The sequence below is a fragment of the Eumetopias jubatus genome, unplaced genomic scaffold (genome assembly GCF_037043125.1).
Source record: "Eumetopias jubatus isolate StellerSeaLion01/CBP00866 unplaced genomic scaffold, mEumJub1_p1.0 scaffold_10, whole genome shotgun sequence".
Lineage (NCBI taxonomy): Eukaryota > Metazoa > Chordata > Mammalia > Carnivora > Otariidae > Eumetopias > Eumetopias jubatus.
Window position 1 is genome coordinate 13,789,234 of NW_028274816.1, and position 27,466 is coordinate 13,816,699.

At 43.6% G+C, this 27,466-nt stretch overlaps 1 protein-coding gene across 1 annotated transcript; it reads left to right on the forward strand.

The window, feature by feature from the left end:
* The first annotated feature begins 1,988 nt into the window (after positions 1-1,988).
* CFAP263 (cilia and flagella associated protein 263) lies at positions 1,989-27,031 on the forward strand. Its single transcript, XM_028096733.1, has 9 exons — positions 1,989-2,089; positions 3,150-3,276; positions 4,276-4,437; positions 7,313-7,468; positions 8,443-8,523; positions 10,925-11,080; positions 15,518-15,625; positions 25,815-25,970; positions 26,945-27,031. The coding sequence occupies exons 1-9, from the start codon at positions 1,989-1,991 to the stop codon at positions 27,029-27,031; spliced, it is 1,134 nt and encodes a 377-aa protein (XP_027952534.1).
* Positions 27,032-27,466: the final 435 nt, after the last annotated feature.

Consider the following 27,466-nt stretch of genomic DNA (forward strand, 5'->3'; position numbering starts at 1 on the left):
AGATCACTTCTCCTTCCATACAAAATAGATGACCAGGTGAACCACTCACAGCTCTGTCCCTTGAAAAGATTTTCCCGCTTTACTGTCTTTCAGGGCCTCCCACATGCAGCCACCCTCCATGTTTGACATGTACCCACATTCTAAACCAGCCCATCTCTAAACCAAGCTCAGGCTTTTCCCTCCTTTCTAGCTGGTCGTGACCCTGTTCCCTCCCTTAATGTGGTCATGAGTGTAAGCTGGTGCGAGTGTGGTGGATGACAAGTTGGTCTGGACTTCCTGCTCATGCAGCTTACTCATGCTTTCTGGTCCTACTGGGACTCGATCCTGGACAGAAGTTTTCCATTTTATGGTGGATTGAAGCTGGGCCTGTCCAACTTTATGCCTTGGTGGATCCAACAGAACCCAGGTCACGATGAGCAGGGCTGGATGTGGGCTTAAGCATTCCATCTCTACCAGGGTCTAGTAACAGGCCAGGAGCTGTTTTTCCAAAGGCATGAAATTTCCTCCTGTGGACATCATGGTCTTTTTCCAAAACCCCAAGTCCTGCATTGTGGTCCCTCCACTGGATCTTGCTTTAAGCTCCACACTGCATCTTTTCCCACCACTGATACCTCCAACACCGTAGGGTCTACTCTACCATATAGCGCAATTGACAGGGCTGTTTGCACCTAGCCTGGACCTGCAGCAGAGTCCTTTCTTGCCCCAGGCCCTCTTGGGGCTGGCATCTATTTGTATCACCTGGTATATGAGCATATAAAGTATTTCTAAATGTGGTCTGCATTGCTCCTGGGGAGGCCTACCAATAGAGAGAAGGTGATGGCAGGGCTCAGCCTCTCTGCTATCATCTCCAATAATTCCACTCTGGCCCCCAATTTGTGCACCCCATGCAAAAAAACAAAAGCCTCTCTTTGGAGTTTAGTGACTATATGTTGTTGCTAAGGCATGTCCCTTGGTGGGAGAAGGTGGCTGACCTCCACTCCAAGCAGTTTATCAAAGCTTGCTTTCTAACCACATCCAGTGCCCACCTCCACCTCAGAGAAGTGGTGCCCTTTGCCCTCTTCCATCCCGGTGGGAGCAGACAGAAAACTACCCTGCTGCCTTGCCTATCGTTGCCATGACGCACATCAGTGTAGAAGTTAACAGCATGGATTTGGGGTTCTGTCAGAGCTGGATTCCATTCCTGTGTGACCACGGACAACTCCCCTAAGCTACTCCATTGCTCAGTTCCTGATCTGTAAAATGAAGACAGTAATACTCATTTCATAAGACCGTTTTGAGGATTAAATGAGATGATGATTATGAAAAAGTGTTAGGTGAGACAGTGTTGCTATCCTCACTCCACTAGCAACAGCGGGTTTAGGGGCTCTTTTCCTCATTTAACTGGAAGCGAGAGCCGGAATTGTCTGTTTCATACATTCCCCCAGGATGTAATCCCTATTTAGGGATGTCTCTTGAATTTATGCCATTTAATAATCAACCAGTTTTTTTCCTTCTAGAAATGAAGGGCATCGGTATCTGAGAGAAACTGCAGTGAGAATGTATGAGGCACCAGAGGGTGAATGGAGTAGAGGCCTCACAGTGAGGTAGGGGAAGGAGACACTCCGACAAATCCAATTAACTTTCTGGGTCTGTTTCCTCTATTTGGAGAATAAGCGGAATAATAGATAACATTACAAGGTTGTTGCAAGGATTTGCATAAACTATGCTTAGCACGGTGCCAAGGGCATAGTAAGTGTTGCGCAAACAGTAGCTGCTAGTATTAGCATGTTAAGAATGATTGTTGAAGAAGTGTAGGTGTCTGCGCTCTGGTGAGCACGGAAGCGGGTGGAGCAGCGCTGGGCGGAGCCTCTGGAAGCCCCGCCCCTCACGCACGCGTCCGGTCGCTACGGCAACGGTCTGCTAGGTCGCAGCCCGCGTGACGCTCGGCCGCTAGCACACGGCGCTCTTGGCTTCACTGAGCATTGGCCAAGGGCCACTTGGGCAGAGTGATGACTGACGAGGACTCTGAGACCCCTGTCAGCGGATTGCAGGGCGGGGAGGAGAACGAGCTGCCTGTTATCCAGCTGTGTGGGCTGGTGGAAGAGCTCAGGTACGGCCGGCCAGCTTCTGGAGGTTCAGAGGTCAATTGTACTTCTTGGTCTCACGGCGTATCCCGTTCTAGCAGCTGAAGAGATGTACCTTCTATATGTCTATACATAGATTAGATCAGAACTGAGGTAATATTACTAATAGCTGCAATTTTTGAATACTTGTTATGTGCCAATTATTTTGCATGTAGGACCTTCTATAATGGCACAGTAGCCCTAGAAAGTGGGTGAGGAACCAAGACACAGAGGTTAACTCACTTTCCTCGTCAGCGGTGGTGCCGGGATTCAGACGCAGGTGCGACTCCACCGCTAACACTCGGAGCATGATATGCTAAAAAAAAGGCGTTTTGATTTCTCGGGCTTCCCATTGAACCTTTTCCATTAATCTTAAAATTCAGCCTACAGGAATTCATTCAGTAATATATGAAAATATCCAAGCTGTTCATATATATATGTATACATGCACGCATACCCTGTATGTTATATATATGGAAAAGCTAAAAAGGTCAAAATCTTGGCAGGCACATACAGGATAAACTCTAGTTGTCATCTCTAGTTGTTTAAAAACCCATCTGTTCAAAGCTTTTCCACCATTTATAATACACTTCTTGTGGATACTTCATCTCTCTGGTGCTGGAAAGAACAGCTGAGAAACATAAACCAAAGAAGCATCCGAAGATTGTGCCTATGTAGTAATCTCAAGCATGTAGTAGTTCAGAAGGAATTTCACAAATGGGTTAGAGGATACTGGAAGGTGGAACTTGTAGCTTCATCTCAGCAACAGTTTTCAATATAATCCCAGTTCTCTCAACTTTGTGGCTCATTAAACATTTTTAAAAAATCACATACTTAAATAGCACTTACTGTGTGCCAGGCACTGTTGTAAAGGCTTTGCATTCCTTATTGCAACCCTAAATAATAGGTGCTGTTATTATTCCCATTTTACAGATGTTAAGTGTCTTGCAGAAGGTCATATGTAGGTCATACTAAGTGTTAAATACTAGTTATTTCGGATTTAAACTCTTGTTAGTAGAATTTACTCAGGTACCCTCTGTCTTGCAGCTATGGAAACTCTGCTCTCAAAACTGAGACAGAGATGTTTGAGAAATATTATAATAAACTGGAGCCCAGAGATCAGCGACATCCACGATTATCAGAAATTAAAATATCAGGAGCAGAATTTGCACAGGTACACTGTGGAGACCTAAGAATTCTTTTATTTTGTTTGTCCCTTTAGATGCAAGTGGTATTTTGTATCTGCCTTTGGTCTTTGTGTATTTCTTTGGCCAAGTGCCATGTGATTTTCTTCCTGTTCTACTTTTGATTCTTCCTTCCCTCCCAAGGTTCTCTTTCAAGTGAGTGTGAAGGGAATCAATTTCAATTAATAGTGGATTGACTCACCCAGAATATCTTTGTTTGAAATAATTCCCTTAAATTGGGGGACTCAAATGTTTACAAGGCCTGGCTAGCCAAATATAGGAGTGAAGTGGGTCTGCTGTGGACACAGGAGAGTTCCTCGCTCGTCTAAAAGTCCAACCAGGTGGCCTGTTATTGCCAGAGCAGCTAATTTTACAAGAGAAGCTGGAAGTCTAGATTATTTCGGTGGACTCTCCTGATTTTCAACTGTGGGTAATTAATTTTTGAAAATTTAAAACTGGATGTAGATCTGTCTTTTGAGGGCCAATCTCCTCTTTAGGCCCACATGTTCCCTGCGGCCATCTGCTGGTGACCTTTGGCTTAAATGTGTAGGGAATCAAAATATTTTTGTCTGTTTGGTTGTGTTGTTTTTTTTGTTTTGTTTTGTTTTTTGCTTAATACTATGTCCCCAGATAGCAATTTCTCTTCTGTGTTCAGTTTAAGAAGCATTGAGCTCTGGGCTTCCCCTGACACTGACTTGAATGCTAGTCTATAGCAGGTTCACAGTCCTTCCACACCCTCAAGACACTTTCCCTTATTTATTTTCAGTTCACTATCCAACATAAGCCTTTGAATTCTTTAGCACAGGACCTTAGGCTGACTTGTGAAATGAACATCACCTTGGGCCTAATATCCCGAATCCTTTCACACTGAGTTTGTTCTCCCTGGCTGTCACTCAGAGTCATTTCTAGCAGGTCTCAGTAGTCATTTTGATGCCCAACTTGAGCATCAATTCCTACCTGACAATGGCTTGGTTTTCCTTGTGTTGCAGTTACAAGGTAGGCGTAGATCCAAATCCCGCATAGGTCTGGACCATGTGATAGGCCTCAGTTGCGACCAAAAATGTGAGCTTGTACAAAAGGAGCTGGAAGACATGAAGGATGAAATAAGGCACATGAGAGCAAATGCTGAACGAGACCTGCAGCATCATGAGGTATACCGTTTTCTCTGTAGCCCACCCTACCTGGGCTCCCCACTTCCACCTCATTGAGAATCTTCATATAATTTTTATTATTTTGAAAGAAACATAAGTAGGAGAAGACAAATTTAAGGCCTACTTTTAAGGAACTTCCCACCTGCTTGAGGAGACAACAAATTTTAAACATTTATTTAGTTTTTTGAAAGAGAGAGAGGGAGGGAGAGCAGGGGGGAGGGGCAGAGGGAGAGGGAGAGAGAGAATCTCAAGGAGACTCCACGCCAAGTGCGGAGCCTGACACGGGGCTCGATCTCGTGACCCTGAGATCATGACCTAAGCTGAAACCAAGAGTCAGGTGCTTAACTGACTATGCCACACAGGCACCCCTAAACTTTTTGAAATGGAAAATTTCAAAAATGCACACATATAGAGAGGCTAGCACAATGGACCCTTGTGTACTCAACACCCACATGCAATAGTCATGAACATATGGCTACCCTTGTTTCCTCCAAATCCCAACTTCTCCCTCGTGATAGGCCACTGGGCTATTATGAAGTGACACCTCAATATATCATTTATCTATATATATTTCAGTATATGTCTCTAAGATACAGATTCTTTTTTTTTTTTTAAAGATTTTATTTATTTATTTGACAGAGAGAGACACAGTGAGAGAGGGAACACAAGCAGGGGGAGTGGGAGAGGGAGAAGCGAAGCAGGCTTCCCGCGGAGCAGGGAGCCCGATGTGGGGCTCGATCCCAAGACCCTGGGATCACGACCTGAGCCGAAGGCAGACGCTTAACGACTGAGCCACCCAGGCGCCCCCAGATTCTTTTTTTTTAAGATTTTATTTATTTGAGAGAGAGCATGAGCTGGGTGAGGGGCAGAGAGAGAAGCAGGCTCTCTGCTGAGCAAGGAGCCTGATGCAGGGCTCAATTCTGGGACACTGGGATCATGACCTGAGCCGAAGGCAGATGCCTAACTGACTGAGCCACCCAGATGCCCCTAAGATATGGATTCTTAAAAAAAAAAAAACATAATAAGCATAAATTCACTTAAAAGTGTATGGTAATTCCTTTATAATATAAGGAGTCTGGGGTTTAAGTCAGTGAGCTGGATGAAAAATCCTTTAAATCGCTTTCTGGGTGCAGCACACATGACCATGGTCCATGTCTTGTTGGAGACCAATAACGGTCAGTTTTCCTCCAGAGAAGAAACATCACTGTTAGTTCAGTTGCCCATGGATGGAGGTGTTGGCTTGCATTGAAGAGCATTATTGTATGAAGAACAGATATTTCTGTTCTATTTCGAAATTTTTCTATTTCTAAACGTGGTCACACAGACTCACATTGATTGCCTCCAGAGGGACAGATCAGTAGATTCATGTCTTTATTGGTGGAATCATCTGTACCACATAAACCTGACTTTCCTTCCCTCTCTCCCTTCTTTGTGCCCTCCCCCCTCCTCCTTTCTCTTTCCAAACATGCATTGTTGAATTATAACATGTTAATGTGGGATAGAGTGGCCAAAGAAGACTTTTTTGAAGAGGTGGGGCTATACACAGGGCTTGGCATGGTCTTGAAGAATGATGAGAAATAAAGTAGAGGACTAGGAAAAGAAGGGCACCCTAGGTCAGGTGAATGACATGAGCAAGGAAGTGGAGGTGGAAATGAACGTGGCAAGTCCAAGATATAGAGGGGGCTGGTGTGATTTGGGGGCTGTATGAGGAAATTGGGGCTATGAGACCTTGAGAGCCAGGCAGGGGAGTTTATCTTTGATGCCCTAGAAAGCAGGACCCCAATGAGGATGGCTGAGCAGGAGAGTGAGTGACCTATTGAAAGTGGCAGTTAGGGTGGATTGATGTTCCGGCACATGAAGACCATGGGGAGGGCAGAGACTGGCCAGTGAAGGAAGATGCTTTCGCTTCTTGGTGCCCAGGGACAAAGCTGGGACTAAGGTGATTTGCTCTGCAGCTACAGATGCCTTTTCATTTTATTCTTTCAAATAACGTGTGTGTGTGTTAATTAAAGGCAATCTATGTTGTAGCAAGATTTGAATGTAGAGGTAAGCTAAAAGAACATTTGTAAGCATCCACAATCCACCTAGAGGTGTTTATCTTCTAGAGTTTAGATTATTTTCTAGGCATATATGAATTTCTTTATAAAAAGTATCATATTATTTTGTAAATTGTATTTTGCACTTACTGTCTTTCCGTGTCAACACATATATTCATTGATAGCATCTTCTTTCAAATTACTGAAGTATATATATATTAAGAGTGTTGGTCTCCCTGGTCATCCGTCTCTCTGGATGTGACTGTGGCTAATGTTTTGGTGTATATCTTTCCAGATTATTTTTTATATCCTATCCTATCCTATCACATTATATTAATGTTATAATTTTTAGTGGATAAGTAATATTTCAGATATGGAAATATATGTAGAGATACCTGAGGCCCTGTTTTTGTTTATTCACCCCCTTCTTATGGATGCCCCCTTTTTTTTGAGGCCTGCTTTTTTAAAAAAAATGTTTTATTTATTTGTTTGAGAGAGAAAGAGTGCACCAGCATGGGGGAAGGGCAGAGGGAGAGAGAGAAGCAGACTCCCTGCTAAGCATGGAGCCCAACGACATGGGGCTTGGTCCCAGGACCTGGAGATCATGACCTGAGCCTAAAGTAGATGCTCAACTGACTGAGCCACCCAGGCGCCCCAAGGCCTGCTTTTTAATAATAACACTCATTTAGTCAAATTTGTATCTTAGAGATATGTTTCTAAGGCTAAGAAGAAACATTATGTATTAGGACACAAAGAGGTCTGAGAACTTAGGTTTCCTTAGAGGGAGATGTCCCTGAGGATTTTTGGAAACTGTTCTTTCTTTGTGCTGACTCCTCCAGGCTATCATTGAGGAAGCTGAAATTCGATGGGCTGAAGTTCAGAGAGCAATGCATGAGTTTAAAAAAGATATTCTAAAAACCATATCCAAGAAGAAAGGGAGTATTTTGGCCACTCAGAAAGTGATGAAGTACATTGAGGACATGAACCGCCGGAGGGTGAGTTGGCAGGAGGCTGGAGCTTAGAAAGGGAGAATAGATTCATAGGATGAAGACATAAAAATGATCCATGTGACGCAGCCCCACTCCATTTGGTCTACCATAAATGTTGTCCACACGTTGAGATTTATTGCAGCCCCTGAAGTGTGTCTTAAAATGCACGTTTAACAAGGCTAAAATCAATCAGGCCAGGTGAATATTAATAGTATCTCAGACTGATTTTTTTTCTTTTTTATTGTTGCTGTTTGTTTCAAGATCTGATGTTTTCTAGAGAAAAGTGATGTGAGTCTATCTAGTTAGGTGACTGTATGGAGGGGGACAGGTAAATCTCAAGCTCTTTTAAGTTCCATTATTATAACAATGAGATATAAAATGTTCCTTCACTTTCAGAGATTTTGTAGCATGTCGAGCTTTGGATCCTTGATGTAGGTAGGGTTACTAACCTTAACATGTTATAAGTGATGAAAATTATATAAACTACCAAGAGAATAAAAGACCAAAGGATCATAAGGTCATTTTGTTAGGAATGGCCCCTATATCCAAAATATATACCCAAATTATCTCGAATTTAAAAGGAGTAGAAAATTTGCACAGAGCAGACCCAGTTACCTCTGCTTCTTGGTCATGAGTGAAGTGTTGTTGTGGTTGTTTTTAAGATTTTATTTATTTATTTGAGAGAGAGAGAGAGCACACACAAGTGGGGGGAGGGGCAGAAGGAGAGGGAGAAGCAGACTCCCCTGTTCAGCAGGGAGCCCAATGCGGAACTCAATCCCAGGACGCTGAGAGCCACCCAGGAGCCCCTGTCATGAGTGAAGTGTTACAGCAATGCCAGCTTGGGTAAATGTAAAAAGACCTAAAAATAAGTGACTGAATGTTAGGGCTCAAGGTTTAGTTTGTGGCCCCAGACCTACCAACTTTTCAAACCAACAGGGAAGACGAAGAGAAGTGGATTAAAATTTACTTGTCTTTTTTAGGATAATATGAAGGATAAATTACGTTTGAAAAATGTTTCTCTCAAAGTGCAGAGGAAAAAGATGCTTTTACAGTTGAGGCAGGTACGTGGCTGGCCCTTCCTTCCTTCCTTCCTTCCTTCTTTCCTTTTTCTTTCATTTGTTCATTCGTTCGTTCATTACCATGGAGGGTAGAACAGTGCATTCCCAAAGATGTCCATGTCCTAATCCCTGGAGGCTGTGAATCTGTTATCTCACATGGCAAAAGAATTTTGCAGAGGTGATTAAGTCAAGGATCTTGAGATTATCTTAAAATAATCTCCCCCTGATTCAAAGGAAGATTATCTTGGATTATCTAAGTGGGCCCAGTATAATCCCAAAGGTCCTTGTAAGAGGTAGACAGGAGAGAGATGGGGTACTGGAAGCAGAGATCAGAGTGATGAACTTTTAAGGCAGAGGAAGGGATCATGAACAAAAGAGAGTAGGCAGCCTCTAGAAGCTAAGAAAGGCAAGGCAACAGATTCTCCTCCAGGTCCTCCAGGAGAAATGCAGCTCTGCCAACCCCTTGAGTTTAACCCCAGGAACCATTTTGGACTTCTGACCTCATGAGCTGTAAGATAATCGATTTTTGTGTTAAGCCAAAGAGTTTGTGGTAATTTGTCACAGCCGTGATAGGAAGCTCCTACAGTTCTGGTGCCGGCACATCTGTAGATGAAGTTGGCTTGAACTTAAAAGACCTCGTGACGTACTTGTTGACCTTTTTTGGTGAGTGTGGCCTGGGTGGCACAGTTTGAGTGTGCTTTGGTGGCCTGTGCAGCCGACTAAAGGCTCCTAATTAAAGGCAGTAAGCAGACCGGGCACAGGGCCTCTCAAGTGTGATTACACGGCTCCCTCCCTTGAATTAACTCGAATATGGGCACCGACAGCTTGTGCATTAGAGGTGGCCACTGACAATGACACAGAGTCTGGACCTATTGCCTGATTGACTTGGGATCCTGAAAGACAAGCTGGGATAGCTTCAACAACACGAAGTGACTGAGCACAAATGTAAGCTCCTCCATTTTGATCCCCAGGATCAGGTCTGCACAGGTACCAGGTGGCTTAACCATAGAGTACCTAATAAAGTCAGCTCAGCTGGAGGCAATGCTGTGGCCTGGGCTGCACCCAGAGAATCACAGGGCCCCCCCGCCCAAGAAAGGGGTGGGCTTGCTCCTCTCGTTCTGAGTAGCCCTACCGGGAGCACCAGGTCTCCGTGAGAGCTGTACTCTCGAAAGAATTGGCAACCTAGGGCTCACACAGAGGGAGCCAGAGAGCAAGGGGAACAGAGAGACCATCAGAGAGGACCTGGGGCTGATGGGCCCAGGCAGACTCAGGGGGGCTGGCTGCTGGCTCCAAGAGCACGGGCTATGGAGAGGAGAAAATGCACTGCTCTGGAGGTCCCCAGTGGAGTGTAGGCCCGGGTGGCCGTGTCATCGAAGGAGATTTGAGATTATGAGATTAGCGTAAGAAAGTAGAGAGGCGCTGCCTCCAGATAGAGTTCCTGGTACTCCAGGCTTCATGCAAGCTCAGGCATCCTGAGGAGGGGATTTAAGTGTGAGGGAGGGAGGAGATGGATGACTTTTAGCCTAAGCCATTGCTGCACACAGCTGACAGTGAGGTGGTCCTGCCCTCAGGAGCTCACAGACGAGTGGGGGGTGGGGGTGGTAGGAAAAGGCAGGATGCATCACTGCTAGCCAGGGGCAATGGCAGCAGGGACCACAGAGCCACAGCGGGGGATTCTCCTGGTGTGGAAGATGGTTTAGGAGTGTTTAAGCTGGAGGATGGGTCATTACTGGGGCTTAAGGAAATTGTTGTGTTGGTTTAGGGGAAAGGGAAGAAGCCACCTTGGAGGTAGTATTTCTTGGGTAGAGCGTGGGGCTGTGGAACAGTTCCTGGGTTTGGCTGTTGCCTACCACCAGTGTAAGATGGCCTAGACCTGGTGGGGCAGGTAAGGCAGGCCAGGGAGGGAACCCAGTACCCTGATACAACCACAGTACAGATATGTCATGTAATCACAGGAAGGAAATTTATGGGCTGCTGGTCCTGGGTTTTCCAGGGTAAAAATAACTTTTATACAGTCTCCTTATTATTCTTCTTTCATAGCCCTGTTTAGATACTACCTTTTGTGGAAAGCTTTCCCTGACCCAGCCTTCCATTCTTCTCTGGCCTGGCTGAGGGGCTTCTGTGTGTCCTCTGCCCCTCCCACTGCACCACACCACAGCCTGTCTGTGAACCCTGGTTGAATATGTGCTCCTTGAGGCCAGGGGGTCTTGTATTTATTCAGATTCCCGCCCCCCCCCCCCCGCAGTGCCCTGCACCATGCCTGGCACCAAGCAGATCCCCCACCCATGTTTGTTGAATGACTGAATGATGACTGACTTTCAGAATCTCATCCGTAACTGCAAGGTTTGAGTCAGATTCTGAAGTCACAACCTCACATCATTTCTTTCTTCTTTCTGAGCTATAGAAGGAAGAGGTGGGCGAGGCTCTCCACGATGTTGATTTTCAGCAGCTGAAGATCGAGAATGCTCAGTTTTTAGAGACCATCGAAGCAAAGAATCAAGAACTGATCCAGCTAAAGCTGGCGTCTGGAAACACCCTGCAGGTCCTCAACACATACAAAGTAAGGTGGGCCCTGATGCCCAGGTCCCCGAGGCCTCCCACACCCACCTTTCCAGCCACAGTGAGGTTTCCATGCACCGCTGAGGTGCTACACAAGGGCTGGGGGTCCTTCCATCTACTGTTGACCCTGATTTCTCTTGACAAAGCCATTCTCCTCAAATACTCTGAGTGTTCCTGCAACCCTAGCTGTGCATTGCATTTTTAAAAATATACAAACACCCTAGTCCAACCCTGACCAGTTGAATTATGACGTGAGGGCCATGCATCTATTTTTTTTAATGCCCCCAGTGTTTTTTATGCACAGTGAGTTTTGAGGACTAACCACATTTAGGGCCCTGTTTAATTTAGGCCTGTAAGAAGCACTTCCCTGCTTAAAACCCTCCAGAAGAAAACTCTCTTAGCTAAAAATCAGAAAACTAATATATGATTCCTCATCCACACAGAACCCTTTTGGGAGAGAGAGAGGTACTGTTAATAATTAAGCAGGGACGACAGCTATAAATGCCCAGCCACCCTGCTAGCAAACTGTATAATGCAGTAGTCAGCTAGCTAACTGTGGGCCAGTGTATCCTGCCCACTGGCCTGTGAGCTAAGAATGGTTTTTACAGAAGGATGTTTGTAACCAATTTGATAGAGAATGCTACCTTTGAAACCTAATTAAGCAAAATTGGTTTCTCCCCCAGAAATTCCATTCTTCTCATTAGTAGACCCGTATTCCAAAATGTACTTAATGATTATATTTTAAATTTCATCAATAAAATGTGTGGAAATTTGTATTTTTCTTTTGTTAATATAACTAATTACATAATATCCTCAATTTTGCCTCTTGACCCACAAAGCATAAATATTTGCTATCTGGCCTTTTATAGAGCAAGGTGGCTGACCCCTGGCCTAGTGCCTGCAGGACAGTGGTGGCTACAGGCTTAGGTAACTCACAGGTGGTCTTCATTCGGCCCACACAGTGTCATTTTAAAATGTAAATTTGGAAGTATTTAGATTAGACTATTACGTCTGTCCAGCATTTTCCTTTTACAAATGAAAAACCTGAAGTCCAAAGAGAGTAACTGCCAGCTTCAAGCAACAAGTTTTTGACAGGGTTGAGCCTCCTAGTCCAGTGCGTGTCCCACCTAACCCAGCTGCCTGTTCCTGGCATAAAGCACGTAGACAACATCGTCCTGGCATTTTGAAATTCACGTGTCCTCCATCTGCAACAGATCTTCCACTTTGACCTCATCTCATCAGTAGTTAGCTTATCTGATCACTGTAATTTCAAGATGAAGCCAGTCCCTGTGACTTGAGCCTTCATTGGCTGGAGAGCTGGGTCGTGCGTGGCTACATCGCATTGGATCTTGATCGTATCCTGTGGAATCAACTTAAGTAGCACAGGGCCTGTCTGGTCTTGTGTGGAAAAGCCAGGGGTTTGGAGTGGAGCTACTGGTTTGTAAAATGAAACTGCCAGGTCCAGGGCCTGAGCTCTTTAGGACAGGTCTAAATGCAGAGGACAGATGGTTTGCAATACCCGTGCAGCAGCAACACAGGCCACAGTGGGTAGAATGGGAGCTTCTTCAGGCAGGATCCCAGGGGTCATCATGCCTGTAGGCCTGTTTCAAATAATAGTAAGCAGATGATGGAGCTTGGGAGGAGATGCCTACAGGAGTCCTCTGGTGGACACAGCGATGGGTTGAGGGAGAAGCAGGCTCATTTCTTCTGTGTGTCAGTTCTTAGGTCTTCTTGGAGAAATGGAGGCAGAGTTTTGGAGTCAGGCCTCACCTGGGTTTGAATGGGGATTCCACTAGGCACCATGGGTCAGAGGCAGGTTTTTGTGACTCGCCACCAGGATAGAGCTCCAGCTGGTCTCTGCTGTGTTCCTAGCACTGAGCACAGTGCCTGGCCAAGCAAGTCCTCAGCCAGTATTGTCAAGTGAGCTGCTAGCAATTGAGGTGTGTGTTTAGGGGATGGGAAGGTGGCAGGAGGGACAACTTTCGTATAAATATCAAATACCTATCTCTAAGACCTCGTGAAAGCATGCAGAATAACTGTTACCAATGTGTTCACTGCAGCAGCGCATATACAGAATAAATGTTACCAAACATGCAAGGACCCGTGGAGTGCCAGGCACCGGGCTAAGTGCTGAGGATATAGTTATGAAGGAGACAGCCATGGTCTCTTCTGTGAGTTTGATGCGGGAGCTTCAGCCAAAGGGGTACCTTTATCTCCAACTTTATGCTGTCAAGCCCTGCCTCGTGGAACCTGGTAAAATATAAGCGTGTGATGGCAGCCATTATGTGTCATTCCTAACTGAATGTAAACTAGTGACCCCCATGTAAACTAGTCCCTTGTTGTAGGTAGAATTCCAGGATGTCCCCCAAGACTCCCCACCCCCTGGTGTATATACCCAGTACAATCTCCAAGGCTGTGGGGATGATGGGTTCTATTATTAGGTTCTGTTCTATGATTATGTAGTATGATTCTGTTCTGCCATCGTTGATGTAAAGAATGGGAGATTATTGGATGGGCCTGACCTAATCACATGAGCCCTTTAAAGGCAGAGAGTTTTGTTTGGAAGAGGAAGTCAGGAATTTGAAGCATGGAGGGAATTCTCTAGGTGAGAAGTTCTCCACTGCTGGCTTGAAGGTAGAGGGACCGCGAAGAGCCGAGGGCCACCTCCTGCTCACAGCTAGAAAGAAACAGAAATGTCAGTCTTACAACTTCAAGGAAATGCATTCTGCCAACAGTCTGTGAGCTCGGAAGAGGACCCCAGCTCCAGAGGAGAGCCAGCCCTCTCCAACATCCTGATTTTAGCCCCAGGGGACCCTACCTGGGCAGAGAATCCAGCCACCCTGTGCCTGGACTTCCGACCTATAGAAACAGATAATAAGTGGGTGTTGCTTTATGCCACAAAATTTGTGGTAACTTGGTACACAGCAAGAGAAAGCTAAAGTGCCTTTTCGGAAGTAGCTACCTCAAGTGGCCGACGTCCTGCTCAGAATCACAAATCGCTCTCCTCATACCTTCTGGAGGGCCCAGCCCCAGTGGAGCCAGGGACTGCCTTGCAGTAGCCTTTGCAATTCCATTCTTTCCTGCCCTGGCTCTCTGTGTTGTGGGGTTAATGCCTTCCCTCTGCTCTCCTTTCCCCCCACCCAACTTTCTGGTTTGCAGTGGAGTCCTGCGCTGCCTCCCCTCCCCTGCAGCCCACCCCCTCAGTCTGGTCTCTTACTCACCGTGCTTTCCTAAGCAGAGCAATGTCGTGCAGGATGTGGAGCAGGACATGAGCCTTAAAGAAGGGAGGATTGGTGAGAAGAGAAATGAGGGGGGTGGCCCCCGATGCCCTGAGGTCCCAAGGCAGGTGGCTCCAGGCTTTTCTGCCCGGTCTAAGATTTGATACCCCTAGGTGTATTGCTCCAGCATCCTCTGTCTCAGGCTTTTCCTTAGCTTGGCATGTTCTGCCCTCCCCTCTTACTTAGACACACTCAACAGCCTTTCAGCTCCCTTTCCAGTATCCTTTCCCCCAGGGAAACCTCGACCATTGTCCTCACGTTCTCAGCACCAGGCACAGTTGCAGCTTTATATGGCTTCTGGCGCCTCCATCTAGGCCGTGAGCCGGCCTCTGGCGGGCAGGGCCTAGGCTGCCATGCCGGTCAGTGCCTGGTGCAGGGTGAGTGTGTTCTCAGAGTCTGTGGAGCGATCCCCCCGGAGTCACTGGCTTCTGTCACTTGGCTCACTCTTCAGCCCAGTAAAGCATGTCCCAACTCCTCCAGGCTGAACCTTCCCTGCTGGGAGACAAAGGTGCAGCAAAGGGGGCAAATCTGAGAAGGAGGGGCCTGGCGGGGGAGCTGGCAAAGGGCAGCGGCGAGTGATGCAAGAGGAAGCTAGGGAGTAGTTCGTGCAGGAGCCTTCCAGGGTCAGCTGTGCTGGAGCCCTTGGGCCCTGGAGTCAGACTGCCTGGGTTCAAACCCTGCTTAACCTCTTATCTCTATGACCCTGGGCCAATTGTTTCACCCTCCGAAGAGCCAGTTCTTTCATCTGTAAAGTGGGATGCCAGTAGCTCACGGGGAGTGTTTCTCTCTCTTCATCTAGTAAGGGCAGCCATTTGTATGAGTGTTCTCCATGTATCAGGCTCTGCTCAACACTTTACCACCATTATCTCCCTTGAGCCTCTCCACAGCCCTATGAGGCAACCAGCCCAAGTTTAGAGAGGTTCTGGGACTTGCCCAAAGTTTCTTTTAGTAAATGATGGGGCAGGATTTGGGTCCTGGTGTGTCTGGCCACTCTGTAGGTCTTTACCTCCCCTACCATGTAGGCACCAGGATTCTGAGAAGGGCAGACCCAAGTTCCTGGATGGTCTTGCTGTCGTCCTGCTTAATAAAGAGCTGTCCATCCTTCCTGTAGTTCTGAGTGATCATCTTTGCTCAAGACTTGCTGTGTTGTTATATTTCAGAGCAAGCTATACCAAGCAATGGAAATGTCCGTCAATCTGGACAAGGAGATCTTGCTGAGAAATGAGTTACTTGAAAAAATTGAAAGAGAAACCCTACAAGTAGAGGAGGTAGGAGAGGGTAAAATATGCTGTTTCTCATGTTTATCTCCTTCTGTCTACAAGGGCTTGAGCCAATGTACATCAAGACCTAAGCCACCTTGGTTTTTGTCTAGAAAAGCCTAGACCATGAAAGTCAAAATAACTCTGGGTCATTGAAAGAGGAAATGGTACCTGGAGTATTAGTAGTATTTTAGTCCAGCAGTATTTTACTGCTGGGTTAGGGTCTAGAGTTAGAAGTTGTATAGAAATGACGAAATCATCTAGAAATCATGTAGAGTCCAAATAACCCTCGAGAATTCCGTAAGTGACCTGAAAAGTACCATACTCAAAGTGTCGTGTATACAACATCACAAAAAAACCTATAATGCATGTAATCATCTAATTGGTATGAGAAAAAGTACACATGCCAAAATATAGTGTTCTCTGTAAAGGATAGAGAGTTCTTTAAATATAGAATTTTCACTCAGTACAGTGGATGCTGGGATGACAGACCTGTGACTTCCATCCTGAGCCCAATCCAGGGTCTGCGGTCACTGTGTGAACAGACATGCGGCATGATCTGAGCTCCTTACATCTCCATTGTGATTTAGTACTCTCTCTATTTTACTGAGTATGTACAGTTGAATTTCAGCAAGCTAAATGTACAAAGGATGTGACTTAGAGGATTTTTTTGGAAAGATGGGGGAAAGAGCATAAGCTTTGGTGTTGCCAGGTTCTAGCTTTCAACGAGCCTTTTAATGAGACAGGCCTCAGTTTCCACATCTTTGAAATAGGTGTCACAGGCTTTGTGGTGATCTGTTAAGACCAGGATAGTGATGCTTTGACAATTGTCAGCCTCCCAAGCCATTCGTACAGTTATTAGTGGCCTTGTCTTGAACGGGCCTAAGTATCCCCAGCAGTATGCGTGGCCCCAGACCTGTCCACGATAACCAAAAAGCCACAGGATGACTGCATCTGACTCAGTTTTGTCATGGCATCCACATCCTATCTTCGATGGAGAACCGACACCTGCAAAAAGGCCGGTCTCGGTACAGAGTGACCAGTAACAAAGTTAAAGCAAAAGTCTGTGTGCTCTCCTCCTGCAGGATTTCTGTGGTATTTGTTTGGGTGGACATTTATTAGATTATAAGTAAAACATAACATCAGTTTTTAAAAGCCGGGCAGTCACTGCTTAGTATATTTTAGATTTCTTGTGAACTTTTTTAACAGCTCTGTTGGTTTATAATTCACATACCATATTATTCTCCCATTTAAAGTGCACATTTTAATGGTTTATAGTATAGTCCCAGAATGGTGTAACCATCAGCACAATATTTTAGAACATTTTTGTCACCCTAGAAAGGAGTACCGTACCTGCAAGAAATCCTTGTCCGTTCCCCACCTCATCTCACTCCCACCCTCCGGCTCTGTGACCACTAATCCACCCTCTGTCCCTGTGAATTTGCCTGTTCTGGACATTTCATTTAAAAGGGACCATACAGTATGTGGTCTTTCACGACTGGCTTCTTTAACAATATTTTCAAGATTTGTGCTGTAATATGTTTTGGGACTTAGCTTCTGTTCATGGCTGAATCATATTTCCTTGTATGGATAGACCTCATTTTATCCATTCATCAGTCAAGGGGGTTGTTTCCCATGGGCTGTTTTTGACTCTTATGAGTAATGCTGCTATGAAGCTTCACATACAAGTTTTTGTGTAAATGTATGGTTTCTTTTCTCTTGGACATACAGCTAAAAGTGGAACTGTGGGTCATATATGGGGATATTATGGTTAACATTTAGAGAAACTGCAGAACAGTTTTTGGAAAGTGGCTGCACATTTTACATTCGCACCAACATGTGAGGGTTCTGATTTCTGCGCATCTTCACCAGTGCTTGTTATTTTCAGGAGTTTTTGTTTGTTTTTTAATGGCTGTCCTAGTGGGCATGAAGTGATATACCTCACCGTGGTTTTGATTTGAATTTCCCAAATGACTAATGACATTGAGCAGCCCTTCATTTGCTCATTGGCCATGTGTGGTTTGTTTTTTTTTTTTTTTTGAGAAATGTCTATTCAAACTCTTAACCCTGAGTAAGTTTTTAATTGAGTTGTTTTTTTATAATTGAGTTATAAGAATTCTTTATGTATTCTGGATTCAAATACCTTGTTGGATATATGATTTGCAAATATTTTCTCCCATTCTGTGGATTTCCTTCTCACTTTCTTGAAGATACTATTTATAGTTTTTAATTTTGGTGAGCTCCAGTTTATCTATTTTTTCTTTTGTACTGGAACTTTCAGTACTGTATCTAAGAAACCATTACTTAACTTAAGATCATAAAGATTCAGTCCTGTGTCTTCTGTTACAAGTTTTATAGATCTTACATTTAGGTTTATGATGCATTTTGAGTTAATCTTGTGAATGTGAAGAAGGGGTCCAAAAGCTGAGAGAAGAAAGGAGATGAAGTATAGGGGTTTTGTTTTTTTTAAGTAGGCTCCATGCTCAGTGTGGAGCCCAGTGCAGGGCTTGAACTCATGACCCTGAGATCAAGACCTGAGCTGAGATCAAGAGATCACCAGTTGGACGCTCAGCTGCCTGAGCCTCCCAGGTGCCTCAGGGATGAAGTATGTGCATAGTGTTTTTTGTATTAGCCTTCCTCTTCACCGTTGTGTAGTTCTCTCCGTTTCTCCCTGGATTTCAGTTACCATCTGATGTTATTTCCTTACTCAAATATAGCTTTGTTTCACCCTGCCTTCTTTTTGCTGTTATTGTCAAATATATTATATTTTTATATGTCACAGGTCCACAGTAGAATTATATACATATTGCTTTTATGAATGGCTTTTTTTAATGATTCATATCTTTTGATTTTATTTTGTTATGTTAATCACCATGCATTCCATCATTAGTTTTGGATGTAGTGTTCCATGAGTCATTGTTTGCGCATAACACCCAGGGCTCCATTCAATACGTGCCCTCTTTAATACCCCTCACCAGGCTAGCCCATCCCCCCACACCCTCCCCTCTAGAACCCTCAGTTTGTTTCTCAGAGTCCATAGTCTCTCATGGTTCTTCTCCCGCTCCGATTCCCCCCCTCATTTTTCCTTTCCTACTATGAATTGCTTTTTAAATCAGCTAAGAGACGGGGCGCCTGGGTGGCTCAGTCGGTTAAGCGGCTGCCTTCGGCTCAGGTCATGATCCCAGAGTCCTGGGATCGAGTCCCGCATCGGGCTCCTTGCTCAGCAGGGAGCCTGCTTCTCCCTCTCCTTCTGCCTGCCTGCCGCTCCCCCGCTTGTGCTCTCTCTCTCTCACTATCTCCCTCTCTCTGTGTCAAATAAATAAATAAAATGTTTAAAAATAAATAAGTAAATCAGCTAAGAGAAGGAGAATATGCAATTTTACTGTTCTTTATAATTACTTACCTAATTACCTTTATGTGCTATTTGTTTTCTTCACGTGGTTTTAAGTTACTTTAGCTTAAGCTACTTTCACTAGTTAAACTGCTTTCACTAGTTTTCAGCCTGAAGAACTTCCTTTAGTATATCTTGTAAGGCAGGTCTGCTTGCAGAGAATTCTCTCAGTGTGTGTTTATCTGGGAATGTCTTTATTCTTCATTTAAAAAAAGTTTATTTTATAATTGTTTTAGAAAATTGTGAAGAGTGCAGTGTTCCCAAAAATCTCACACCCATTTCCCCCCATTGTTAACATCTTACAGTGGAATATTTATTAAAATTGACAAACCAATATTGATGCCTTATAATTAACATTTATAATTAACATTATTCATATAGCCTTGGTTTTTACCTGATGTCCTTTTCTGTACTAGGATCCCATCCAGGATAACACATTACATTCAGTGTCACATCTCCTTAGGTTTCTCTTGGCTGTGACAGTATCTCAGGCTTGACTTGTTGATGATCTTGACAGTTTTGTGAAGTGGTCAAGTATTTTGTAGAATGTTCCTCTATTAGGATTTGTCTGCTGTCTTTCCTGTGATTAGACTGAGGTTAAATGATTTTCGGGGGGAAGATCGCAGAGGTGAAGTGCCATTTTCATCACATTACATCAAGAGAGCATACTGTCAACATGACTTACCACTGCTGATGTTAACTTTGATCACCTGCCTGATGTAATATTATAAGGGTTTCTCTACTGTACAGTTACTCTTTCCTCCAATTTTCAGACTCAACTCTTTGGAAGGATGTTATGTGCAGCTCACACTTAAGAAGTGGGGAGTTATAAACTATTTGGAATTCTGTCTGGGACATTTGTCTATTCTCCATTTTTTAATCATTTATTTATATCAGTATCAATTCATGGATATTAATTTTAGTACATGTGTTGTTGAAGTGAGCATGGATATTAATTTTATATGTTGGGTTATAATCTAATATTATTTGTTTTATTACTCACATTGTTTCACCTTGGGCATTGGGAGCTCTTTCAGTTGGCTTCTGTGTCCCTTCGACATATCCCATATGTGTGTGTGTGTGTGCATGTGTGAACATTTTTTCTTTTCTGGCACAAGAAAATGCTTGAGACTCATCTCCTATATGTCCTGCTCCAGCCCTAGAATTAGCCATTTCTCCAAGGAGCCCTGGTTCCTTTTATTTGAGAATAGAATTAGAAACCAAAATTTGAGTGTGCTCATTGTTTGCTTTCATTTTTGAAAGATAGTTTTGCTGGATAGAAGATTCTTGTTTGTTTTTTTAGAAGATTCTTGTTTGACAGGTTTTTTTTTTCTTTGAACCCTTAGAATATGTCATCCCACTGCCTTCTGGCCTCCATTGTTTCTGATGAGAAGTCAGCTATTGCTCTTATTTGGTTTCCCTTGAATGTAATACATTGTTTTCTCACTGCTTTTGATATTTTCTCTTTGCCTGTCATTCAACATTTTGGGTATGATGTAGCTGGGTGTGGATTTCTTTCCAGTTTCCTCTTCAGAGGTTGTTGAGCTTCTTGGATGTGTGGCTTATTATTTTTCATTAAAATAATATTTTTCATCAGATTTTGGAAGTTTTCAACCATTATTTCCTTGAACATATTTTCCTTTCTCTTTCTTCTCTCCTTCTGTTACTTCCATTACGTGAATGTTGGTACACTTAGTAGTGTTCCACATATTTCTCTGAGACTGAATTTTTCTTCTTTTTTCTCTGTGTTTTCCATATTGCATGATCTCCATCAGTCTGCCTTCAAGTTTACTAATTGTCCTGCTGACTTAAATCTCTGATCTCCTCTTACGAATTTTCCATTTCAGGTATTGTATTGAAAATACTCCAAGTTTTCCATTTGTTTTTTTTTTTAAATAATTTCTCTTTATAGATATTCTCTATTTGATAAAACATTATCATCATATGTTCCTTTAATTCTTTAAAAATGGTCACCTTGGTTCTTTGAACATATTTATAATAACTACTTTGAAGACTGCTAAGTCCACCATCTGGACTCCCTGAGAGGTAGTTTATGTTGCCTCCTTTTTTTCCTGTGTAGGTCACACTTTCCTTTTGCTTAGCCTATCTTGTAAATTTTGTTGAAGACTGGACATTTTAAATAATATTGTAGCAATGTTGGATACTAATTCTACCCACTGCTTGCTTATTAAGTAATTTGGCTGGATTGATTTAGTAAAGTCTATTTCTCCTGCTCTTGGTAGCCTCTGGTGTTGCTCCTTAGAGGGGGCAGCCTTGATCATGGATACAGTGTCCCTGACAACCAGGAATGATTGGTGTTTCTACTGAGTTCTCTTTGACCCTTTCCTTCATCTTCCCGCCAAGCTTCTGGCTGGTCTGGTTCTACTGGTATCATACCCAGCTGTTAGCCTTCATTAATTACTAGCTTATTGCTCTGTTGCTTTCAACAACACCCTGGGACATTAACTGCTGCATATTCTGATCTAATCAAAGTCAGACCCCTTTTCAGGGACCTTTCTGGCAGTCTTTGAGGTTTGCTCCAACCCCAGTGGTCTCTTTCTCTGGTTCTGTTAAACATCTAGCTGGTCCTCTGTTTTGCTTGTTGCTACTAATATTGTGGAATTATGGTCTCTTAATGGTTCTTTCTCTGGTTCTGTTAAATGTCTAGCTTGTCTTCTGTTTTGTTCTCTTAGTGGTCTCTTTTTCTGGTTCTTTTAAACATCTAGCTGGTCTACTGTTTTGCTTGTTGCTACTAATATCATGGAACTTCCAGCTGCCTCTTAATTGCTCACCCCAAAGAACTCCATTGTTTTCCACAAAGTACTTAGGCATAAACTCCCCACACTTTGTTCCAAAGAAAGTCAGTCCTTCCAGGCAGCATTCTAGAGCTCTCTATTTTATAGCCTCTCCTCTTGAGCAAAACTTCTGTACTGCCGCACTGGATCTGGAGATGGGAACAGTGGCCCACCTGTCTTGTGGTAACAGCCCTATTCTACAAGTGGGGTGCTGGGTAGGGACCGCAGTTCCTGGGCTTCTCAGCACATCCCTGATAGCTATAGAACTTATTTTTTTTAAAGATTTTATTTGTTTATTTGAGAGAGAGCATGAGCAAGGGAGGGGCGAGAGAGAGGGAGAAGCAGACTCTCCACTGAGCAGGGAGCCCTATGCGGGGCTCAATCCCGGGACCCTGGGATCATGATCTGAGCTGAAGGCAGACGTTTAGCTGACTGAGTCACCCAGATGTCCCTGTAGAGCTTTTTTTTAATGCCTTGGTTCTTGCTCCTTCATTATATTTTATCTTAAGTATTCTTTAATCATTTTCCTCACATGAGTGTCCACTGATGGTTCCAGGTCCATGTTTAGATCTCCCTACAGGAATATGTCTATGCTAGACACAGCAGATACTCACTGAACACTTCTTGACAAGTTTTTATTGCATTCTGATAAGTTAATTGAAAATAATTTGATTGGTTTGCTCCAAAGTGAATTAAAGCAGTGCTTCTCAGACTAGAAGGTACAAACCAAACATCTGGGGATTTTGTTAATATGCAGATTCTGTATTGGACAGGCATAAGAGTCTTCATTTTTACCAGTTCCCAAGTGATGGCAGTGTCCTAGACTGTACTTTGTGAAGCAAGGAATGAAAAGATGGTGCTAAGCTAGGTAACAAAAATGTTACTTCTGTTTAAGTTGAGGTGCAAAATCATGGTATTCCAATTAAAATAACAAGGAGATTTTTTTTTTAAGGACTTAAATTGACTCAAAAATTCTTTTGGAAAAATAAATAAGAATATCCCCCAAATTCTTCAGTAGATGAATGGACTAGCCCTACTAGATACTGAAACATGATAAGAAGTTACAGTATTTAAAACAAGCTCATGTATAGACTGGCAGATCAAAGAAAAAGAGAAGTCCTATGATAAGCCGCAATACAGATCACAGAGATGTCATGTATATGATCAAGTAGCTGATAAAGTTTTGATATTGATACATTTAGTTTATGGTAAAGGTATTGCAGTGGGGCACAACCAGATTATTCAATAAGTGATTTGGGATGACTAGGTAGTCATTTAGGAAAAAACAAAGTTGGAGCTATATATGTTATGGTGAAATTAATCCAGATGTATCAGAGATTTAAATATAAATGATAAATCCATTAAAGTCCTAAACTTAATAGTGGGAACATTTTTATTATAATCTTGGATCGGGGAGGACTTTTGAAGTATAAAACCCAGAAACCACGAAATCAATTTATAAAGTCAGTAATATAAAAGTGAAGTTTTTCTGCATAGCAAAAACCATCATATGCAAAGCCAAAAAATAAATAACTGGAAAAATGTGTTGACTAGTATCACAGAGAGTAAATTTTCTTAAAACGCAAATATCTTTTACATATTAGTGGAGAAATCTAACAAAAAAATAGACAAAATGGGCAAAAGATTTATACAGTTTACAGAAAAGCCAGAAAGTCTCAAACTTATGAAAAATATTCTACCTCACTCATAAGGAATGCAGAATAAAACTGTAATGAGAGACTACTTCCCCCTCTCCTAGATTAGCAATGATAAAAAATTTGTTAAGACTGTTGAGAGAATGGGCAAAAACACAGGCAGCCTCAGACATTGGTGCAGAGGCTTCATCGTTAGAGAAGGCACTTTAGCGTTCTGTATCAAACATGCTCATGGCAGGGCTTCTCAACCTAGACACCACTGACATTTTGGGTCAGCTAATTCCTTGTTGTGGGGGACTGTCCTGTGCCCAGTAGGGTGTTTAGTGGCATCCCTGGCCTCTACCTATTAGGTGTCAGTGGCCCTCTCCTAGTTGTGACAACCAAGAATGTCCCCAGACATTGCCATGTCTCCTGGGAGCAAAATTGTCTCCCCTGCACCCCCCAGTTGAGAACCACTGTCTTAGACCAGGCAATTTCACTCTCACTAGTTCATCCTACTGATGTACTTGCACATTTATAGTATGACTCCACCCAGGAGATTAGTAGTCACGGCATTATCGTACTAGCAGGAGATTGAGGAGCTGAGTTGACTGTGAGGACTTGTTAAAATTAGGGTACATCTACACAATGGAAAATGATGCAGCTGTTAAAAAGAGGGTTTTTTATGTGCTGATACAGCTGTGCTGTTATTTATTGAGGGAAAAAAGTTGGAGGAGTAAAAGTGAATAGCATTGGCTACTCTTTGGACAAAAAAGGTAAATATATATGTTTATATGAGTGTAGATCTCTAGAAGAATATTCAAAACCTAAAAATAGTGCATGCTTCTGGGAAGAACTGTGTGGCTGGGGACAGGGTAGGATGGGAGATTGTCACTGTATACTTTTATACTGTTTAAATTGCACGTATTTCCTATTCAGAATAATTGTTAAAATGAAAAACAGGGCGCCTGGGTGGCTCAGTCAGTAAAGCATCCCACTTGCCTTGAGATAGTGCCCAGTGACAGGCTTTGTCCTCAGTGGGGAATCTGCTTGAGATTCTCTCTCTCTCTCTCTCTCTCTGCCCCTCCTGCTCATGTACTCTCTCTCTCTCTAAAATAAATAAATAAATCTGTAAAATAAAATAAAAAGCAGAAGGACATTGCTAATTCAAAAAATCCACTCAATTAGGGGCACGTGGGTGGCTCAGTTGGTTAAGCGACTGCCTTCGGCTCAGGTCATGATCCCAGGATCCTGGGATCGAGCCCCGCATTGGGCTCCCTGCTCAGCCAGAAGCCTGCTTCTCCCTCTCCCACTCCCCCTGCTTGTGTTCCCTCTCACGCTGTCTCTGTCTCTCTCTCTCTGTCAAATAAATAAATAAATAAAATCTTAAAAAAATCCACTCAATTAAAAGAAAAAGACTAAATTTTACTGAATGATTATTTTAAAAACAAAACTTGAAAAGACAGATTTCTCAAACAATTGAATAACTATTGATCTGGAAATTCTACTACTAGGTACATACCCAATATCACTGGAAGCATGAACTTGAAGAGATGTTTGTACACCCATGTTCATAGCAGCACTATTCATGATAGCCAAGGGGTAGAAGCAACCCAAGTGTCCATTGGCAGATGGAGAAGCAAAATGTAGTATATACATACAATGGGATATAATTCAACCTTAAATAGGAAGGAAATGCTACGTATGCTACAACACAGATAAACACTAAAGACATTATACTGGGTGAAATAAGCCAGTCACAAAAGGACAAGTATTGTATGATTCCACTTACACGAGGTACTTGAATGAAATTGATAGAGATGGAAAGTAGATGGGTGGTTGCCAGGACTTAGGGGAAGGGGTTCTGGGGAGTCAGTGTTTCATGGGTACAGGGGTTTAGTTTTGCAAGATGAAGAAAGTTGTGGAGGTGGATGGTGGTGAATCTCGTACAACACCGAGTATACTGAATGCCACAGAACTGCACACTTAAAAGTGGTCAAAATGGGAAATTTTATGTTACATATATTTTACAAAAAGACGGGAAAGTGAGTTGAGACTGGTCAAAGTGTTCTTAAGTACACAGTTTTCCCCCAGAAAACCCACCAAACCTAAGAAATCACAATAAGGAAAAACAAATTCCTTAATAAAGGAAGGACAGAAGAGAAAAAAGTATGTTTTAGACCACGCTTAGTGTTTCTGAGCTGGATGAAAACATCACCATTTGTTAAAAAAACAAAACAAAACAATCATCATGTTGAAAATTTCAACATTATTTTGAGAACTACATTGAAACTGGGGAGAGAGAGATGCCAGGGCCAGTAAGTCCCATAAGCCAGAACTGCCAGGATCTTTGGTTTAATAGGTCCTTCCCAACCCAGGACCGGGCCAAGGCCGAGGCTTTGAACCAGAAGCTCCGCAAACAGCTGGCCGAGTTCCGCACACCGCAGGTGATGCTGTACGTGCGGGAGAAGGTCTTAAATGGGGACCTGGAGAAGACCATCAAGATGTGGGAAAGGAAAGTGGAGATTGCAGAGGTAAGTCTCAGATAACCTCAGGACAGGCAATCTTTTATGTCCTTCACATTCTTGTCTAGGGTTTTGCTTTTCAAGCTAAGAATACCAAAGTTCGGACACGTGATGTCTGTGCGAAATCCCAGCAGTCCCTTCAAGTCTGGCGGGAAAATGAAGGATACCCTTTTTTTTTTTTTTAAGTTCCCTTTTCAGTGTTAGGGACAGGGTCTTTTCAGGTGATCAGGAAGAGACTCGGTAGTAATTGTGCGTTTTTAGTTGCTTGTTTTCTTAATGAATTCTGGAAGTTTCTGAATCCCTTCCCCCACCATTTGGTGATTTAGGGATTGATACTTTATACATGGAGAAGCCAGTTTTTTTTTTTAAATGAGATAATAATGGATTTTTAATACCACTCAGAACCCGATTCCATGCATTTACATGGTTGCCATGGGTCTTTCATTTTTGATAACCCCATAGGCTTTCCGTATGATACAGTGTGCTCAGAGCACCCTAGCCCCTCGTGAGTGCAGAAGAGAAATGGGAAACATGCAAAGGGTCAGAAAAAAGGAAAGGAAAGCACCAGGTCTGCCACAGGCCGGGTTGCATACTGAGGACACTGGAGACATCAGCAGAGTAGCTCAGAAACCCAGGCAGGTCACTTTGGAAGCCTGGCGTTTTCACATCTAGACCCAGGTTCCTTTTCCCACAGTACTTTCTCCTGCCCTTCTCGTGGCCACTTGGTGGCAGGGAGTGAATTAGGATCCAAACTTCGGCCCATCACATTTGGAGCTGAGAAGTAAGACCGCAGGAACCTGCAACCTCTCACTTCACTGAACAGAAACAAGCTCTTTGGAAGAGTCTTGCAGCCTGGCACTGCCCCACACAGACGCCTCTGCATCCTCGCAGGGCTAGATGCGGTTGCATTCTGAAAAATCACAATTGCTTTTTCCCAAATAACCTTCTCCCCACCCCCCCACCCCCTTTTTCCTTTTTTGCAGATGTCCTTAAAAGGCTACCGCAAGGCGTGGAATAAAATGAAAACCACCAATGAGCAGTTGCAGGCAATTTGCCCCCCTGAGAAATAGCCAGAGGGAGGCCACGGCTGCAGACCACAGTGATCCATTAAAGTAATCAGCTCCTTTCCAGTCAAGGGGTCCTCTTACTGTTTCCTGTGCTGCTTGGTGTCCCCAACTCTCCGGCCGGGCACTTCCCTGGCCACATTTGCCCGTGGGGAGTGTTTGCACAGTCTGGGCCCTGGAACCGTTAACACTGAAAGAACCACAGGGCACTCTAATGGTTTGACACTTGTTAGCCCACATTTAGTTCACAAGCACAAAGGAAAGTGACCTTCCCGCGTGTGGGAGTGGGACAGAAGAGAGAGCCAGCGCCTATGCACTGTGGGCCTGTCCGCGGCAGCCCAGGTGTGCCAACTATAAAAAAAACAGACACCAAAACAGCATGGTGGCTGCCTGACACTCAGCATTCTGAGCTTACTCTTCAGTTGGGAGGGTTAGCTCCTA

What these genes read in the sequence shown, in the direction of transcription:
- CFAP263 (XM_028096733.1), top strand. Translation starts at nt 1,989, where the DNA reads ATGACTGACGAGGACTCTGAGACCCCTGTCAGCGGATTGCAGGGCGGG. An exon ending in GAGACCTGCAGCATCATGAG is followed by an intron (nt 4,438 to 7,312) that starts GTATACCGTTTT and finishes TGACTCCTCCAG; the next exon opens with GCTATCATTGAGGAAGCTGA. An exon ending in TGCTTTTACAGTTGAGGCAG is followed by an intron (nt 8,524 to 10,924) that starts GTACGTGGCTGG and finishes TCTGAGCTATAG; the next exon opens with AAGGAAGAGGTGGGCGAGGC.